The sequence below is a fragment of the Schistosoma haematobium genome, chromosome ZW (genome assembly GCF_000699445.3).
Source record: "Schistosoma haematobium chromosome ZW, whole genome shotgun sequence".
Classification (NCBI taxonomy): domain Eukaryota; kingdom Metazoa; phylum Platyhelminthes; class Trematoda; order Strigeidida; family Schistosomatidae; genus Schistosoma; species Schistosoma haematobium.
Genome location: NC_067195.1, coordinates 44377375 through 44392249, shown reverse-complemented (window position 1 = coordinate 44392249; position 14875 = coordinate 44377375). Strand labels below are relative to the sequence as shown.

The 14875-nt window shown below is 35.3% G+C and overlaps 1 protein-coding gene across 1 annotated transcript in view; it reads left to right on the top strand.

Annotated features, from left to right (window-relative positions):
• Nucleotides 1-14121, top strand: part of TRIM37 (Tripartite motif containing 37) — a 49514-nt gene extending 35393 nt beyond the window's left edge. The window contains exons 14-17 of the mRNA XM_051211512.1: nt 995-1647; nt 5113-5614; nt 9211-9299; nt 10923-14121. Of these exons, the coding sequence (XP_051071578.1) occupies nt 995-1647; nt 5113-5614; nt 9211-9299; nt 10923-11341 (1663 nt within the window). The 3' untranslated portion in view covers nt 11342-14121. The remainder of the gene's footprint in view (nt 1-994; nt 1648-5112; nt 5615-9210; nt 9300-10922) is intronic.
• The last annotated feature ends 754 nt before the right edge of the window (nt 14122-14875 follow it).

Below are 14875 nucleotides of genomic sequence, written 5' to 3'. Positions count from 1 at the left end.
ACGCAAGGAAAAAGCCCTCTGAGTATGGCTTATGTAACTGGCTCCACAGGAGCAGTTGAATCAGTATACACACACGGAGGAGCCCATGTTCGGTGACCCATCCTTGATTAGTTGTGCGAGTACTGGTTTAGTTGAGAAAATTATATGTAACTTGGCGGCGTGAAACATCCTCTCAACATATCTTTTGAGTCGACGTGTTAAAATCTCACCCACCATGTCCCCTTTAATGTCCAGTCTCATATATAGAGTTGTTTTACTGACTGATTGATTGACTAATTGATTACAACTTGTGAATCGTCTCATTTTTTTAAAAATTTATCAACGAAATGAACAATTTACCGAAACAACCGTAAATTTTAGTGATTTACTGGAAAGAATAAAGTTTCAACCTTAGCTGATTCCGAAAACTCCTTTGGTGATCATTTCCGTATAACCAAAAGAAACGTAATACAATGTGGACATGGATGATTGAATTATGCCTTCCTTAACCATCTGTTAATCCCATGGACTATATTTTCATATTCTCATTTAAAAGCCTGTTTGGTGAACCGACATCATATTCATCTTCATACTGGTAATTAATTAAATATCTATACTATGCTGTATAAACTTCAATGTGAAATTTAGGGCTGATGGAGTAGGTTGAAATGAAAAGCTATCGACAGTCAATGATGTGGGGGCAGTAAGGAGGCCTTAATTTCATAAGTCATTAATGATCTATATATTGAGACAATCTACATGTGATGTTATTGGTCAATTATTGTACGGTCATCGAGTTAATTCAATTCGAAGAGGTCATCTTTGATGATTAAAATTGTTTAATGGTCTTTAGTTTACAATGAAGCTGTTTTTATAGATGCAAATTAACTTCCAAAATATGACATTCCCTAAGCGATTTTAAATCATTTTCTTATAAACTAGTTTCTATACCTTTACGTAAGAAACATGCTTCTCATTATTAAATTTTCTTTTTTTATTGTTGACTTCATTTCAGTGAGATTACTTCAATTCATCCTAAGTTATGTGCTTCATCATCGTCATCCTTGTCATCCTCACATTCGTCATCGTATGGAAAAACAATATCAGAAAGTTATTTATTGAGGAATAAGAACTTTAAAAGTTTATCCAATCGTCGTTTAACTGATTTTAGTCATCACTATCATCATGAACATTCTCAACGATCTCAGTGTAGTAAGTTAAAACCTTTACCTCGATATCATAAAGACAATATGAGACCATTGTCATTGGTAACAACTGATCAAGTTCCATCCTGTAGTAATCATACATCATCTTATGTATCTTCTAAATGTAAACAATCTAATCAATTAAGTGGAAATGGTCTACAAAAAGAACTATTAACTAATAGGTCTATTACAATCAACTGTAATAAGAATGAAAACAGTAATCAATTGAGAAAAAACAACAACAATGCTAGTTCATCATTGTCACCGTCGATAACAGCAGTCAAAACAACCATGAAATGCTCTGATCATTTGCAACCTGATAAATTGTACCATTTCTCATCAATATGTAATGATCCGACTAATCTGATGGTGAAGACGACTACGAAAATAAAACCGTCAGGACAGATTACAAAAAATGCAATTCAGCATTTAGAAAATGATATTGATGAAAAAACAATGACAGGTAGGTCTATCGGTGATCATTTACACTAATTCGATTCGTGTTTGTTTCCTCTTTTGCGATTCATTCTGTTGCTATTCAGTCGAATCAGAGTATAGAGATACATCGATTCACATACTTTAGTCCAGAAGTGAGAATGACATATATATATATATATATATATATATATATATATATATATATATATATATATACCTCTGCTTCCCAATTGTTACTCAGAGCACCTAGTGTCTCTGAATTTGGAAGAAAACAGTATTACTGGTGGTTTTGATATTAGTACCACCTCTTACAACTAAGCTTCGCTTTGGTTGATTATAATCGATTACTACACCCCCCAACTTCTATTTTCTTTCCCATACCATTTCATCAGTCAGCCAGTCAAATGCGACGAAGAACCTGATACGTGTTTACATCGATTTAAGTTGCCATACCCCATTAGCTCAGCGAGATGATATTGTTAGCGTAACCCCATAGCATAAGTAGTAATATGGTGTGTGCTACCGATGTCGACAGATGTAAGTAGTATGTACCATCATCGAAAGTGAAATATCTAGCGGTAGAAGGAAAGAGAACGAGAATGGGAAGTGATTGGTGTGGAAACGAAAGAACGATGAAGTCTGAGACGATTGATTGAAATTTTGAAGAAGGAACAGTTAAGTGTGAGATAATTGATTGACAGTTTGCAAATGAAGTATTTACTTTATGGTTCTCAGATTTTACTTAGATATTCTTTAATTTTTGTGTTCAAATACATTCGATTGTCCACTTGTGTTCTCAATCACCACAGTAATAGCATTGGTAACAACGGGAAAGATTATGCATCGAAGATACGGCGCATAGGTGTTTCCCGCAACTTATCGGGGTACCACTTAAGACTTAACCCACTCATTTTCCTGTTTGTCTCTCTTATGACTCAAGAACCTTGATTGCTCAGGCAAAACTTCATCACTATTCTCCATAAGAGTGCTTCAACTTTTGCCTCCATAGCAAAATTTCTGAATTCGGGCTTTTTTTTAATTTACTCGAGCTCAACTATGGTAGTATGCAATGTCGCCTCTCGGTTTAGAAAGTGTTAACGGGTCATCTCACTGAACTCCTAAGACTATCATCACTGGCTAGATCCATTTCTCAATCTGTCCATAAAATATGCAGCGCTTGCTTTGTGAATACTTGTAAACTCCTCTGTACTTCAACAGAGAACGTGGCAAGTTCATATCCGAAGGTATTACTTGTTCAGGTTTTACAAATATCTACAGTTATACTTTTAACGCCCTGTTTGTCCGTTCCACTAGTCCCTTACGATCAGGGTGATACTTCTGTGTCTCTTGTCGACATTCATTCAAGTTAAGTCCCTTCACTGAAGTATAACTGTACTGGTGCTCACTTGATTGAAGCACTACAACACGTATATAGTTTAGTCCTGGTTGCACACATAGTACCCCCCATCTACCAATACTAGTTGGCTCGATAACTCATATAAACGTCTTTTGTCTAATTTGCTTCTTACTTTGATCTTCCTCGATCCTCATTCCTGGTTTGGAATGGCTCGGTTCAAAAGTCCTTGTACAGTCACTTCTCTCTACTCAGTCCTGCTTGCGAAAGAGAAGAACCAGTCAGTTAGACACAACGTAGGACTAGGCACATATATTTATCGGTCCAAGTTGCCACACCTCATCAGCACAACAAGATGAACATCAAATTCATAGAAGCAGTTACTTCAATGGTAGTAATATCTGTATATAAAAAATCAGTTCGTAGAAAGAAAGGTATAAAGCAGTTTTAATCTCACGGTTTAAGGAAAGACAAAGAGTGTATACACCTAAGGCATTGTGATCGACTCCGAACCATGTCACTCAGAACAACCATCGACATCTTTACAAGAAGGACAATTTCCATGTAACAACTAACCGGTGAGATAAAATTCTCCATTTTTGTTCAAACATATGGGTTGACGAACTTATATAAAGCCAAATTCCTGAAATCATTCTTGACATCGTGCTATTCGTCTTTCGTGGATCTCTAGCCGTGGATCCACTGGATCACCTGTTGATCTGTACTCAATGTGATATGTTGACTTTGAAGATACGGTCTGTATTCCCCTATAAATATAACAACAGTTAACATTTCGATTATGTGTTTCTTAGCATTGGGCCCAATTCGAGATGAGACAACATTAATCGCTGATTTGCCAATATTAATGTTTAAAATTTCTTTGTCAGAGTCAGGCCATATGTCGGGCAGAGCTAGTACAGAAGCTGAACAAAGCTTGTCTTTCAGATAATTGAACGCGTCTTGGCAAATTTCAGACCAAGCAAATGGGACATGTTTTGCTGCCACGTGAGTCGGCGAGTTTGCTATATCCAAAGCAAATAAATTGGGATGTGGGAGAGATTGGCTTATGCATAACTTATTGAGTACATTTTTAAAAACCTATGCATCTGACAACAAGACAATCTCTGTGTGAATCTTAACTAAACCACCGAAACCTCTGTGTCAAAACAGTAATACTTATCTAAAGATTATCTTTCCACATTTCTTTCAACAATCGAATTCCCTTCAGTAGATGAACTTGGATGAATTAAGTTAATCACACTGAACAATAGATACATTTGTCATAAATTGGTTGCTTAGCTTATCATTTTCACTATCCTTATCTGAGTATATTTTCAATCATTTGTATAGTCTTTGGGAAACTACTCTATTATAAAACAAATGAGATCTATTACAGCTTTTAAATGCTGTTTCATGTCAGATTGATTAACGTTGCTATGTTTGGGATTGAACGTAAGTTTAATAAATTCATTTTACTATGAAAGACGACTTAAAATGACAATAAATGATGTAATATCTGAAAAGTATTTCAACATCTAGATTGCTCTAATATAAATCAATCACATTTAGAAATGAACGAAACTTACGTTTAATTGTTACACATTTTTCCGTGAAAATCATTGTAACTAGTAGTTCGACAGCGTTCAAACATGTAATTGGGTGATTGAAATGTTAACACTTTATTTATTAAGTTACCACGCTGTAATAAATTTCGTAAATTTAAGTCACATTAACATAAATATCAAATCAAGGTTTATTTACTTGCGTTGTTAAGATAGTAATGAAATCCATTCTGGAATCGTAACTGATAAGAAAGGATAAATAAATAATATATTTGTAATAATGATAAAAAAGGATTTTTAAACAAGCGCCTATTTACCTCTGGTTCTTACCTTCATTTTTCAATTGCTTTAAATTTCAATCATTCTTACAATGTTACTAATGCATTTTGATTGCTTAAATACTTCAATATTGTCTCGTAAGAAATAAAATCAAATAATCTAGTTACAATAAAATGTAACATTTCACAAGCGAATGTCAGTTAAATGCATTTCAACATTCTCATCCATATCTTAAACATGGATCTGTTTCCGCTTTGTATTATATTTCTCTGAATCATGTTATTTTTTTATTTAGGAGATCGTGATGTAAGTGAACATGTATTGAGTAATCGACGTTTTTGGGAGGATTCCAATCTTAAGACTAATAATGATGATAACAGTGATAATAGTAACAAAAGTAATAATAATTATGAGAAATTGTTTAATTCATCATCATGTTCATTAGTAAATAACCATGAAAATGGAGTATTTGTTAATCAATCGAAACACGTATGCAATTCACCACGCACTGTCACAGTAAAATCCAAATCTGCTATGAGAATGATGAACACAATCCCTCAAAATAATAAAACATGTCATCCACTGACTAGTAATGGAGATTCAACACCAAGTAAATCTATATTATCAGGTGAAGTTGATTCTCGTGATATGTGCATTAAACGCTCTGCTGAAACTAAACACATTCATGATAATTTAGAATGTGACAGATTGAATTATGAACCAATGTACAATTGTAAACAAAATTTGTGTCATGTATCGTTGGAACATCAGAGTGGAGCCATAAATTCACTTTTAGAGTAGGTTCACCATTTTTTATTACTTTCCCTTTCCCCTCCCATGCTTTTTATCAGTTGAATTTTGTTTGCGTGAAGGTTCCCACCTCTTCAAGAGCTTCGCCATCAAGTACGATTCAGTTGATGTTCGCTGTATCATATTTTAGGGTCTCACTTTTTCCTTTGTGAATATATAGACCTATTTCTACACTGACTGTCTTCACCTGCATTTGCTGCTGTATATGGAATAGAAGGGCTAGGTCATCTGCCCACTGTCCTGTGTTTTTCTTAAGATGTGGAGGTCTCTTAATTCACTCAACAACCAAGAGAAAGAGGAAAGATGAAAGTAGACAGCTTTTATTGTTCCCAGTCTTCATTTGGAATACATATGTGAGCTGTCTTCCATGCAGGACTTCTCAATTCAGTCCCTTATATGAATTCCGTATGTTAGTGACCATTGTCCCAGGTACTCCATATTGTCGGAGGTTTCAAAAGGCTTTCCCATCGACACTAGAGTGTATCCCCCATAGTTAAGGAAGTTGACATAGTGACGATTTTCATTAAATTGATTGCTCAACAATGACCCACAGTGTTGAGGTTAGGTCTGTACATGACCAATCCTTACGAAATACTATTGATTTAGAAGTTGAACGTCTATTGAAACTGTACCTGTAGTTCTCACACCCACCAAGATTTCCTTTCTTCGATTCTTTGATGGGGTATCCTTCTTTCCTCCCAAATCTCCCTAAACAGAACGCTGAACATCTTTACAGTTGCTGCTATATTTGACTCCAGTGCCTCGTCTGGAATGCCATCTGATCCAACTGCTGCTGGTCTATTCAGTGTGCTCTGTTCACCTGTTTCATTGCTCTTGGTTCTCGATGGTTGGTTTGCCTTTGTTCTTGATTGGTCGATCTGGTTTATTACACTTCTCTGCTGGCTTATTGGTTGTATCACATCGTCCTTTGAGATTTCATTCTAGTACAGCTTTTCTGCTCTCGTTGCGTGGTCTTGTATATGGTTTTGCTTGTCAGTTTTGGTGTTCTTTACTTGTTAGCTAGTTTTGGTCTATGCTATGCCTTGACTTTCGTTCGACTGTAGTTAACTGCTTCTTTGTTTATCCTTTCTTGAATATTGCCCAGACTGTCTACAGATATCCACTCCTTATATTGACGCTTCTTGAGGCATTACACGGGTCATGTTAAAGCTATTGCTTCTTTTATCCCTTTCAAGATTTTTTCCATGATAGTTTCTTCTTATGGTAGATCTTGTAAAGCCTAAAACTTGTTACTCAGATACATCTCGATATCACTGAGCTTATTAGCATCTGGATGGAAGATTGTTTTAAAATTTATTAGTGCTGCTTGTCAATTTCTTTTTTTATGTTTTCAATGGACCTCCTTAGTTTTTTTGTTGATCCAGATGTGGTCGATCTGTTGGTGCGATCCGGTGAATCCCATGGATTTGTGAAGGGAAGTGGTGCAATCTATAACCATGTTCTTCATAATAAATACATATGTCAGTCTCTCATCATTCTCATTCCTTTCTTCCAGTCCGTTTTGCCTTATGATGTGTTCGTACTCGATATTGTCTATTCTGACTTTGGGGTTTCAGGTCCCTCGCGAAGATTGTTAGGCTTTTTCCTGGACATTTCTTTGGGATGGACTGTATTCTCTGGTAGAACAGGTCTTCATCATCTTTACTGACATCATTAATGGGTGTGTATCAATGGGCAATATTCATTGCAATGTTTTCTTTTTTTGCTTTGGAGGATGTTTCGATAATCCTGTCGCCTTGGGCCTCTCATCTTATAGGCGGTTTTCGTGTTTTTCTGGACGGCATCAGTGCAACTCGTTGTGTATGTGTTTTGTTCTCTCCCATGTGTCCACAATGCAATAACAGTTCTCTTGAAATGTAATGTTTCTTGTCCAGATTGTATACTTTGGGTTTCACTTATCTATGTTGTGTTCTGATTTCCATTAGTGCATCGATCTCTCGGCTTGTAAAGATTCTGTTCTTGTGAACATAATGCATGATAACTCTTTCTCATGAAGATCTTCGATTCATTGAACTTAGTTTGATTGTTTTTCTTTGTTTAGCATTTCTGTGACAGAGTTTCTCTTTCTGAGGTGGGGCTGATAACTTTATGCTAAACCCTCCTTTGCATGGGCTTGTGACTGAAATTAACCCCAAAGGGTTTCAGATAGTGTTTAGGATCCACAAATGATGAGTTATTCTTAATAGAGAAGAGTAAAAAACGGTCGTCCTTTAGGTTAAACGTTGATTACTAGCATTCATTAGATTTTATTATGTTTGTTAATCCTAAACTTTTCATCTACTATGATAGCAATTGTTTCCAAGCGTCTGTAGCATGGGATTAATAGGTTGAAAGAAACCCAAACAAATAAATAGGATTGGTATATGAACTGATTGATTATTTGACTCAGTTTAGATAATTGCGAATTTCTTTGGTATGAACAACAGTCAAAATTTCATGATTGAGTACGTGGTTTGATATGACCCAAACTCAGTCATAACAACTCAGTTGGATTCATTCTGTTTTATTTTTCTCTAAACATTTGACTTGATTTTATTTCTTACTTTTGATTCTCCTACGTTATTGGTTCTTTTGGGAATAAATTTCTTACATTTGGCTTCCTGTTGTAGTTGATATTATCATTTCCTCTTCTAGTCTCATTATATTCATTTGTTCTCATTGTGCTAATATACCAACTTATATCTGTATTTATTTGCACGGGATTCTATACTGTAGTCTATGAATTTGTAATATAGTTTATATTTCCAACTAATCTTAGACTATTGTTTAAAATTGGGAATCACTGGACAGCTGTTTCATCCTAGTGTAAGACTCCTAGACAATGCGCATCCACAATCTCACAGATCGAACCGAAAATCTCCAGATCTCACAACGAGCGCTTAGCCTTTAAACCAATGATTTGGCATGCGATGGCGTAAGTGTCTAACTTTAATCTATTCACGACATTACGCACCCTCTTTCAATGCTATTAATGGGTTTTGCCTCATGTCCGATATGTTTAGATTCCACTAGTCACAGCTTTTCATTAAAACTTCAGGAATCGACTCTCGAATTTGTGATACATAGTTTATTATCATATAAATTTGCAAATGTAGTATTTAAATCTTGCGAATACAGTTCATGCAAAACATATTGTGTATGATTTGACTTAAATGTACATTGATTAGAGCTGCCACACTCTACAGCAGCAGAGCGACAGACGAATTTAATATTGTGAAATTCGAAACAGTAGAAGTAATAGGGGAGTATCGACAAGTCTGATTTAATGAAATGTAATGTTACCTAAGATTTTTGACCTTGGTATGCGATTATATCATAAAACCTTATCAGGAAGTATACACGTTACATGTTTTCGTCCAGTAGAACTGGTTTATGTTTAGTTCCCATAAATTTGCTTTAGGTATTTGCCCTCTAACTTTTTGAATTGTTAAATGTAACGATTGATGTGTACACTTGGTATTAATTATTCTTACCGTTGATTTCGTTCGATTTATTTGGTCAATTTATGTTAATCTCGATACACTTGTTTATTTTGTCAATCTCTTTTTTGCTGAAAAAATAGATCTGATTTAGATACTATGAGCTCCGGTGAAGTTGTACCAAATCATTCAGATGTCAGTTCTCTTCCATCCCAGCCAATTGGTCTTGCAGGTATATTGTGCGTTATACGCTTTCTATCTACACAATTTCTGTTTACTAATCTAAGTACTTTATCGAAGTAGATTAAAGTGTTTTTTTAGTTCGGAATTATGATAAATGCTGAACGAGTGTAGAATTATTAAAGTGAAATGAATACAATATTGATCGATAGGTGAACATAATGATACAAATTAGCTGGGTTATGTCTGTTTACAGCACTGGATTATCGACTCAAGCCAACAAATGAACTAACATCAACGACAAGACCACTCACCAGAAGTATAGGTTTTCTTCACCTAGCGAAATAATATACTTCTACTTAAATGACTGAACACTCCTCTCTTACTCTTTAGTGAATTAAGACCTGATTGGTGGTTTTATTTCTTGCTCATCATGTTAGACAGTGTAAAATACAACAGGATGATTCAGTTATGATTTATCATATAATTGAAACGACGGGCACCAGATGAATGTAACTGGTAAATTTCTGAGTGATAATGGGCTTTATTTTCTTCCTTCAATAACCCCTCTGAAAAGCTTCATTCTGTTAGTCGTCTAACAGGACGACTTTTTTTCGCAAAGGTTCTGTATTCGTTTAAATCACTTTTGATCATGAAAGTGTTTTCCTAGCAGTAGTAAAACTGCGATGGTTTAGTCATTTTATCCGTTTACTTCTATCAGTTTAAATGTATTAAAAAAAAAAACAGAATTGTCAATCATTTATATTTTATGATCAAATAATTGTTCTCTGTATTTATGCAATAAATAATGATGAGGATCTAATCGAAATCAATATTGTTCGCTTATATATTGTTGTTTCCAAATTACAATATGGGAATTTTTCAAATTTTAAATAATAATTGTTTCACTGTCTACGAGCTTTTATATGTATTTCTCAAAGTCAACGAAGTAGAAAATCGACTAGCTGTTTATTGATAATGCAATTTAGCGATTATGCTATATTGTAAGTAAACTAGGATTTCAAATGTGAGTAGAACTCACTATTTGAGTGGTATTAGTTTCAGTGAAACTTTTTAAATATTTATCATCACAAAAATAAGATTTATACAAATTATTTTTTTCGGTTCGACGGCGATTTTCATTAGGTATCTGGAGAACCATTGAAATCTAGGGTCGTCTGAATACCTATTTTTTATACTAGTTAAGGGACTCTACATCAGTGGGCTTCTACTACCCCATATCCAGTCAGGTCAAAAACTTTATGTTTCTCGACGAACACGATGCCTTTAGGACGGTTCTTGTGGAAAGTCGTGATTGGTGAATTTCATCCATGAGTTTCGTAAGATAGTTTTCATCGAATGTTGTTGCAATCTATCAGATACTGAATGGAGTTAGAAATATGAACCATTTGACTGTAACCCACTGACCTGAAGGTATTACTTTTGCCAAAGTACTGGAGGGTCCGCAATTCGATTCCCCGCAGGTTCGTATATGTGCATTGTTGAAACAACTATCCATTACTTTATAATTTTCAGTTTGTGATAAAAACTATCTCAAAACTGAACTGATCTTCACAACCAACCAATTCATTTTTTAGAATTATAACAGTAAACGCGTCCACATTATATATATAATCTTTAAATTTACATAATTAATTTTTTTCTTTATTTCTAGTTCACAACAAAGAATCAAATATTTTAGGCATTGATTATCTAACTGAAACTCAACAATTGATAACAGAACCAACAGATCTAAGTTTAGCTATGCTGTGTCACAGAATCAGTCGTTTACAGACCGAAGCAGAAGCTGTGGCTAAAGCAATCTCAGTTAATAATCATAACAATAATGCTTGTATCAGAAATAAACAATCTACGAATAATTTACCGATTATCAATCAACAGTTTGCTAGTCCAGTAGTTGAAGCACAATCACTCCGAACCGATTCAAATAGTCGTACAATGAATGAAATACAGATTCGTCATTCACCGGGAAAATCTGATGAAGGTCTCGGTAGATCAGTCAGTAAAAATGAACAGCCAAGTCAATTAGACAATGGTGCTAATAATAATATTTATGATCAAGGCGATACTTGAAATAATCATATAAGTGAAAAAGTAATGGTTGAGTAAGCTGGTATTTCGATTTCTCACATATATTTGTTTACATAATTATATACACCTCGCAAATTGATTTTGATTGTGAACCGTTGGGTTTCGAGTCAATAATCTAAAGATGACAATCCTCTTGATATGAGGTTCGACTCCCGTTGTGACGTCATAGGTATATAGTCAAAGGGTCTTAGACTAAGACGAATCAGATGTGCAGTGCTTTTGCTTTAAATGAGTCCTAGTTACTATCAGTTCATAGCGGAATGAAAAGTTAATATGTGCATCACTAACTGGAGTATTTAAAATCAGGATATAGAGCACCAGTACAGTAATTCATTTTTTGATGGTAATGAATTTTTCGAATATGTTCCCTGTTCTCCATATACACAGGATTATCTCACTGGTTACCATTCTTTTTAGTCTTAGGTATTTGTTTAATATAGATTTTAAAAACGGAACAGCTTTTGGATCTTGAATCGAGTTTGGGTTGTCAGAAGACAGAACCTTGCCAATTAATTTAAATAAAACATGACTGAAGATTAATGGACCGCTACGAGTATTTTATCTCTCGGACGATTTGGAGCGAATTTCGAATGAGACAATATAAGTTTGGATGAATTTCGTGCTAAAATGGAGAAGAAATAGTAGTTAATCGAGCTTTGCCTTATTTTTTCCTTATTTTAGCGTATATGTGTACTAACAATGTTGTATGCAAATTTACTATCTATTATTTCTTTGTTTACCTTTCATTATCTCCCGGTAGATGAATTAATACTCGATCTAGATGAACAATGACAGATTTTGGATTTTCTTTTGACTGTGTTCAGTGCACTATCCATACAACAGCGGCCAAAAACAGAATTACACACAAATATTATCATCAATATGATTTATTATTATTATTATGTTTCAGTCTAACATAAACCTCTTCTGACAACTGTGTGCTGGCAAATGATTTGCTGGAACAGTTCGCTTTTCCATTGTTCATATTTGATCTTATGCAGTAAATGTTCTTTGCATAAATGCTATCACCATTATGGTTTTCTGATATGGATAGTTGTAGGATTCAAGTTAACTATATTTATTTTGGCTTTTTCTCTCGGTCTATCGATCCTTTTGATATTTCACAAAAAAACTTTTGACAATAATAACTTCAATGACGTGCGTTTATACCTGTGTTCAAACAATTGTCATGTTTTTCTTTAACCAATTTAAATTGTTAACTTTTGTGTATCTAATCCGTTATCATGATTTGAGCCCATGATAAAAATAGGCATGACTCAACGTACTCAGTTAAAAAAAAGACCTTTGAATGTAGTGCTCGATATAGGGTTTGGAATAAGGCGAACGAACTATATTCAACCGAATCCCCACATCATGAAGTCACATGTGCTTGTTAATTTCATATATATATATATATATATATATATATATATATATATATATAACCCGATTGTAGTCAATCGTTCGATCAGAGAACCCACCAAACTCTGTTTTAGCTTCTTACGAATGAAGACGGAATGCCTTAGTGACTAAAGAAAAGCTGTATTAGTCAAATGTTCTGTAGAAAGTGTCTTAAGTCCCCACCCTCTAGCTGAAACTGAAATAATGAGCGGAACAAGCAATGTCTAAACTTATTATGGTAAACAGTAAATTTGTTCAAATGAGGCATATGTCTACTTAGTACAAGTCAGAGATATTCTCGTAAACATAACCTAAGAAACCATATTATGCAACAACGTTGTTCAGCTGTGAGCGCAATGACCTTCCGCTTAAAAACCTTGAGCATCTAAATAACCGTGAGTCTCAAAATAGATGACCAACAAAACATTTTACTAAACCATATTAAAAGAAAAGACGCTCCTTCTTCGTAATCTGAAGCAAACCTAATACGACAAAAAACTAATAATAGTAACGTATTTGCTGATTAACAAACAGTGATTCAAAAAAATTAACTTTTTCAAAAGGTTTGTGAATCAACGAAACTCCACAAATCTTGTTTATACGACAAGACTAATTTTAGAAACTTCAAGCGGAATGGCTTAGCTGCAATAAGAGATAATCATTGTAATAGTTAACAAACCGATCAGTCAGTAACTGTTTACGATTAGCAGTGATCAAGGTCGCTGAAGTCACGAAACGCTTTGAACCAAGTAAGAAGTCTAGCGCTAACCTCGTGAACACTAGCAATCACTTATGTTTGTAAAATTCATAATCACTAGTAAAACCTTTCAGACAACTGTATGAAAACCAAAATCTTTCTCTAAAAGTACTATGTCGAATCACCCTGAAAAATAAAAAAATCGTGCGTTAGTCATGAGAACAACGGAATCACACATAAGCACCCATGAGCCCCATCCCACTCACCATGTTCAACTAACCACCGGACGTTGAATGTGAAACACACGCTTAAACACGTAACACATTAAAATTATTCATTGAGCTTTTAACAGCATATGTTAGTAATCAACTGAGGACTACAAAAAACCGGGGATGAAACATGCGGGCTTACACCGAATTACTTCCTGTAGGGATATTATCGTTCACCAACAAATATACTACACATTCAGCCAGGTCAAATGGTTAGCGTAAAAGATGACAGGACATCAGCTAATTCTACCGAGTGTCGTACATTCAGTTTGTTGTTGATTGAATGAAGGCATCTCTCGCTGTTGTTGTTGTATGGATACAGTGTGCGTTGTCAACTCCTTTCGCCGAGGGCCTGGTAACAGGGCGTCCATAAAAAGACAACGAGAACCCCGTGGTTGTGGACCTCTAGTAATTGGTATTGCACTCGATTCTGCCGGAGACCAAAGTTTGTGCTATTGTGGGAGAACTTACTATTCTCCCGAAGCCTATATGATAAATGTCGTGCTAATTTTTCGGAAATTGACGCGACTTCAACATCTTCCTGCATTCCTATCCAATCTATCCTTTTTCAAAGGGATAGAGGAAACAGTGAACTGCCGACTCAGGCCTGTAGTGGGATAATTCCACCAAATCCTAAGTCCTGCGGAATCGAAGGTAGCCGATGTTGAGATAAGAGCATTTTATAGTATATAAAGCCGGAAAATCGTACGTTCTAACACTAACTCACTATCCCCTTAACCACAAATGTGGGGCTATTCTCTTAGGGAGTGAAGAGCATCACTAGGCTCATAATCTTCTCTCAGAAAACCACAGCCCAAATTTCATTAGCATCCAAAAGACCTGCTTATACCGCAGTACCGACGTACGGCAAACCAGGTCAGCGATTTGAAGCACTCCCATATCTATCGGTTAGTCACATGTGTGATCGGAACTCTTGAAACACTATACTACTTGCGAACTCTATCTTCCCTATGAAGGTCGGTCGGCAAAACATAGACACCGCGTACATGCCTTGTGGGAGAACATGCGCCATGACTTTGCGTTTATTTCGGTTCATCTGACACGACATCTAGGTACCCTAATTGTGTATTAGTGGCGACCCTGGGTGACATTCTGAATAACTCAAAATAGGACAGATGCACTAATTTG